The sequence below is a fragment of the Akebia trifoliata genome, chromosome 3, assembly GCF_017979445.1.
Source record: "Akebia trifoliata isolate Shusen 1 chromosome 3, ASM1797944v1, whole genome shotgun sequence".
NCBI lineage: Eukaryota > Viridiplantae > Streptophyta > Magnoliopsida > Ranunculales > Lardizabalaceae > Akebia > Akebia trifoliata.
Genome location: NC_141377.1, coordinates 44,584,895 through 44,590,894, shown reverse-complemented (window position 1 = coordinate 44,590,894; position 6,000 = coordinate 44,584,895). Strand labels below are relative to the sequence as shown.

The window sequence follows — 6,000 nt, the reverse complement described above, 5'->3', positions numbered from 1 at the left end:
TTATAGTTGTTTACAATTATGATTAGGCTCATTTAAAATCATATACCCTCATAAATATAATAATAATAATCTAGCAACTATTTAAGTAGTTTAAATGTGATATAATGAGAAGACTTGCAATATATATATATATATGGAAATGTTCAGCACCCAACCATTTACCGAACAATTTGCCCAACATGTTTTGTCTTACATGAGTTAAAAGTTTTGGAATGGGCTGATTTTTGGTGGTAGAGATCATCCTCACCAAAAATCAGCCCATTCTAAAACTTCTAACCCCATGTTTACAAGTTGAAAAATCGTGGACCGTCAATTTTTTGTAAATCATTTGTGATGGGGTTAGAAGTTTTGGAATGGGCTGATTTTTGGTGAGGATGATCTCCTCACCATAGAGATCATCTTCACCAAAAATCAGCCTAGTCCAAAACTTCTAACCCATGTAAAACAAAACATGTTGGGCAAATGGTTGGGTGCCGAACGGAACCTATATATATATATCTTTATTTATTTTCATAAGGAAATCTTGCAAAATTGGCAGTTCACAATCAAAAAAATAATTTGTGACAAATTTCCATTGAGCTTGATGGATTAATTGATTTGGTTTGAATTTTAAAATATACATTGAAAAGACTTTAATACTTGTAAGGGATGAAAGTGACATTTAAATCATATTACATTAAAAGAGGAGGTTAAAATTGACATTTGTAAATAAAATGGGACATAATAAAACTTCCTGAAAAACATGAAGAATGATAAAGGTGGAGCTTCAAATTTTCTCTCCACTTCAAATATAAAGCAACAAACATTGATTTAAAGTCACTTTCTTTAAATCAAAGGACAGTTGGAGTTTGGTTTGATTGTCGGAACCTCCATATTTGGAGTTATAAAGCGGTTGGAGTTGCTCTTAGACAAAACAAAAAACAATTCCTCTCAAACATTAAGATTCTATCTACTTTAACCGTTAAAAAAATGAAAATTTATACTGTCCTCTTCAACCTGAAGGTCCTATCTACTTCTATAACCTACAAATCTCACTAACAAGATATGATTTTTTATGCCAAGAATAATAGAATTTTGATGGAAAATCAAAGAATTTTACAAAGAGCTAAGGTGAGGTCAAAACGAGGATTTGAAGATAAGGCTGAATAAAGTAAAAGCAATTTATCATGAAGGTTAGAATATTTGAAATGACCAATTCTTTTAATTGAAAGCATGATCAAGGAATTTTGTTTGGGGACTGGAGATTAGAATATTAATAAGTCATTTTTCATTAGTTTATATTGCAAATAACTAAGACCTTAGGGTAAGTGGGGCATGTCAACACTTTCAAATACAAGGATGTTTCAATGCAAGAGAGGGGGGAGGGGGGGGGGGGAGGGGGGGGGGGGAATTATAGTTAATGGTACATTTAAAGAGCTTAGAGATGAATGGTTTTGGAGAGAAATTTAGAGGTTTTTGATTAAAAGTTGAAGAAAAGATGTAGAGGTGTACACAAAATCATAAATGTTTTTCATTCATATCTCGAGGAAAATGGCACCATCCACATCAGTTTAGTCTTGTGGAAAGTCAATTTAGCATTATGTTAGCATAAGGTGCGGTGCATATATTTTATAAATCATTTAAAATTGACTTCCTCCGACAATGCATTGATGTGGTAGTGTGTAGAGAATCATAAAAAAAAGAAAAAAAAAACATAGACATTCAAATACCTACTACTGGCATGGAATGTGCAACTATAGATTTTCCTCGAGATATACATGGAAAAATCTATGATTTTGAGCAGGTTCCACGTCAGTTAAGTATATTTCAGTGTCTCTTTTTAGTCAGTTTAATAATATTCAAAAAAAAATTCCTAAGATACAAGAAGGAAAACACGAGCTGTGCTACACTCACATTGTTCATATAACATTGCACTGATGTGACAGTGCACGACTACCAATAGATTTCTTTCCTCGAAAAACAAATTAAAAATAATCAACGGTTCTCTATGCACTGCCCCCATCAGCACATTGTTGAACGCAGTGTCCAACGAAGTCAGTCCAGCATTTTCGGGAAAAAAAAATCTAGGGTTCTCTCCACACTGATATGTTACACATTGTTGAGCGCAGTGTGAAAAGAAGTCAGTTCTGCATTTTCCATTTTATAAGTATGAACTTACTTGTGGATCTCTAGAAGAATAATCTCAGCCGTTCAGTTGATGGAGAACAGAACCCCTAACGTGGTGGGAAATTAGAAAAGTACAATGTGAGTGGAGGTTCGACAGAACACAGTAGCGGTTAAATTTTGAAAGATATTCGGAAGCAAGAGAATATGTACACAGAGATATAGAAAAAGAAAGTGACTAACCGATGAAGTGCGGGGGCAGCCCGGGCATAGAGGGATGTCTTTGCCCTTCTTGACGGTGAATTGTTCATCTACCCGGGCTGCCCGGCCATGGAGAAGAGACATGGATCGTAGCAGAGGGGCAGACATTTTCTCTTCTCTTGGGTCGTTTTCCGCTCTATACTGAAAGCGCCATCTCATGTCGCTCTTTGTTAGAGTTATTAACAACATTTCTCACTCTCTTAAACAGCATGCGCGGTCAGGTACGTAAACACACAAAGAAACCCCAAAAACTAAAAGTTAAAAAAATAAATACAACACATTGCATTTTTTGGAGCACTCTTCCATTCTATATTTTGATAAGTTTACATTTCCTTTTCACTTACAGTTACACTTGTAAGAGAAACTAATACCCCGTTACCACTGGTCATCGAGCTTTTGATTTTGATTCAGCCATCTGTATCAAACGTTTGATACAATCATCTAAAATGGCATGTGCATGATAAGGACAAATGAAGTTTTGCCCCCACCCTTTTAATGACTTTTTTTTCTTTTTTGGGTGAGCGAGGGGAACCTCTTAGAACACCATATCTTGGCTAAATCCCCCCAGTACGTGCAATACAAACCACATATACCTAGTAAGCTGGGATAAACCCCTATGGGTGGCCAACAAATGGTTTAGACTCAATTTAATTTGATGGTTTCTATCTATTGCCTTTTACAAATTTTCGTCATGTTAGCTTGATGAAAAACTTAAACTTGTTGAGAAAATGTTCAAATTAAATATCTAAAGATCACCATCTTAATCATCGTGATTTATGGTTTCTACAATTACACTCTGATGATCAAGTTGATAGAAATATTTAGGTATAGGGGATCTCTTATTCGAAATTACCTATGCCTTTCTTAATACATCTTTTTTTTTTCCTCTTTTATTCAAAGGAAAATGCTGAAGTGACTTCCTTTGATACTATGCTCAACACTGTGCTGATGTGGTAGAGGAACAGAATCATAGATTTTTCCTTATATCTAGAGGAAAAAAATTTATGGTTATATGCCCATTGCTACGTCAGTGCAATGTTGAGTGTAGCACCAAAGGAAATCAATTTAGAACAACTTGTATTCAAAAGTATCTAAAGACAATTTGTTTTACTATATAAATAGTAAAGATAAGTAATGTTACCCAACTTTAAATAGTGGTGTTTTAATATTTTGGTGAAAACAAAGATGAAGGGATGCTAAGAAAACAGTGTTTTAATCATTGTTCTTTAATATCTCTTGTGAATGTCACTGAAATGATCATGAGAATGATAATGAAGTCTTATGAAATTCGGTTTTTCATAATTTAAAAAAAAAGCTTATGAACTACTCTTTTACTAAAACAGTATAAACTATAAGATTTGAGATTTCGAGATCCAGAGTAGTGTCTTGTTTTGATAACAAACCATTAACCCCAAAATCAATTTAGTATTAGCGGAGGCTGCTTCTATTATTATATGAGAGTCATGTAGGACAAAAAGGGTATGCCACTATTTGAGAGTGGTGGAAAACTAATACTCAACATGTTTCTATAGTAACATATGGTGTCTATGTGGCATGCTTTGTTGGAGATTAAACACATCCGGCTCTGTGCTTTATAGAAAACGGCTTGGTTAATCTAATGTGTTTTGAACTCTTACCAACAACTATATTAAAACTTTAATATAACTACCTCTTTCGGCTATATTAAAGCTTCTCCCATTCTACTCCTGTCTTCCGTTACAAACACAATAACTAGCCAACAAGACCACTCTACCTAAACTAACTAAGACAGTCCTGTCTCCACTTCTAGATATATCTATCACAACATACATCACCAAAACTCCATCTTTGCTTCTTCTTTTTTTCTAATTTTTTTCTTTTGGGGTTGTTTTGTTGTAGATTTAGATAGAGAAGAGACTATGATTCAAGATCAGTTAGGAGGTGCAGGACTACTAGACGGGGAAAGGAAAGTCTCCTTTAGTGGTGGAGTTTTAAAAGGCCTACCTTCTTCTTCTTCTCCTTCTCTCTCTTCTTCTACTACCACCACCACTACTATTACATCTTCAGAAAATTTGAGGTGCCCAAGATGTGACTCTTCCAACACCAAGTTCTGTTACTACAACAACTACAACCTCACCCAGCCTCGCCACTTCTGCAAGACCTGTAGACGATACTGGACCAAAGGTGGTGCTCTCCGCAACATCCCCATGGGTGGTGGCTGTCGGAAAAACAAACACACTACAACGTCGACCACTGTCAGCAAATTGACCCATGCAAAAGTTAAATCATCTTCATTCCACATCGTTAAATCGAATCTTGGAAGTGGGTTCGATCAAGAACCACCCACCAACACAATTCTATGGGGTTGGCCTCAGACTTCTCAACTTTTAGCTTTTCTGAGAGGTACCCAAAACCCTAACCTTAACCCTAATTCCATATCAAATTCTGTTACCATCAAAGATGAAGGCGCCACGATTGGAGTGACAGGTGCACAAAATGCAGGAACCCTGACCCTAGATCCTCTCGGTCAAGGTCCTATTGGTTTATGCAGTTCTTTCGGGAGAAACAATCAACAACAAGAGCAACAACAATGCTTGTTATTGGATGAAGTTCAAACCACAGGGATTCAAGAGCTTTATCAAAGACTTAGATCATCGGAGAATTACTTCACTGATCATTCTCCACCACTATTGAGTAGTGTCCCTTCCATGTCCTCTTCTTCTTCCTCTATCTTGGAACAAGTTTCCATTGCTGGAGGGGAATTAGGTTGCTGGAATTCGTCGTTCTCATGGTCCAATCTACCAGCAACCAATGGTGCATTTTCGTAGAGCATTCTCTCTCTCTCTAACTTTTTTTTTTCTCTATTAAATTATTGTTGGTGAAGTTGCTTTTTGTAGTGGTTGTTTGGTTTTCGTGATCATATGAATTTGGTTGTAACATCGGTTTGTCAGTTTGTCTGTGTGTTTTGTGTGTGCTTTGAGGTGTGTTAATTAGTTTGTGAGAATGTACCAAGGATCAAAGAGAAGAAATGGTGCTTGGAAAACATGGCTTTTTACTTTTTTAATTGGAGTTTGATTGCTGTGTGGTTGTTATGGCTTGTTTAGAGTTGCACATCATTGGTAGGTTATCTCAAGCGTTTTTACTAAAACGATAGACAAACTAAGATTTATAAACTCTCTCTCCAATTAAGTTTTCTACCAAACAGTTTTTTAGCTATTATTTTGGTATCCAATTTAGTTTTTCAAAACCATGAGTTTTCTACACTTCTTTATTAATTTCCTTCTATATATCATTTTATGAGGAAAAAAATACAAATGAACTTATTTTAGTCTTAAAAATGGAAAATATCACAGAAGAGGCCTCGAGAGAGTTGATATACAGCTCAAAAAAAATTGTCCACAAAGATGTCGAATGGTAGAGATCGAGAGAAATTCAACCACTGCGAAATCCGAAGAGTGAAGATCAACCAAAAAAAAAAACTTCATTATGTCCAATGCCAGCATTGGAGATTACAAATATCCAAACGCTTTTTGGATTAATCTATGATAATGCAAGAAAACAATAGATGAGTTAAAAGAGAGTTGGCTAACACTTTTTTTATCAGTGAGCTTGTTTTTAATGGATGGTAAACTTTGCTGTGTTCATAGATTAAGGTCC

General features: G+C 35.5%; 1 protein-coding gene across 2 annotated transcripts; it reads left to right on the top strand.

The window, feature by feature from the left end:
• Positions 1–1,439: 1,439 nt before the first annotated feature.
• On the top strand, positions 1,440–5,404 carry LOC147407250 (uncharacterized). 2 transcript variants are annotated; one of them, XM_086432828.1, is made up of 3 exons: positions 1,440–2,585; positions 4,243–4,746; positions 4,846–5,404. In XM_086432828.1, exons 1-3 carry the CDS (start codon positions 2,522–2,524, stop codon positions 5,169–5,171), a joined length of 894 nt encoding a protein of 297 aa, XP_086288954.1. In that variant the 5' UTR covers positions 1,440–2,521; the 3' UTR covers positions 5,172–5,404. The 2 variants fall into 2 exon arrangements, with proteins under 2 accessions (XP_086288954.1, XP_086288953.1); XM_086432827.1 differs by having other exon boundaries at positions 1,464–2,585; positions 4,243–5,401.
• The last annotated feature ends 596 nt before the right edge of the window (positions 5,405–6,000 follow it).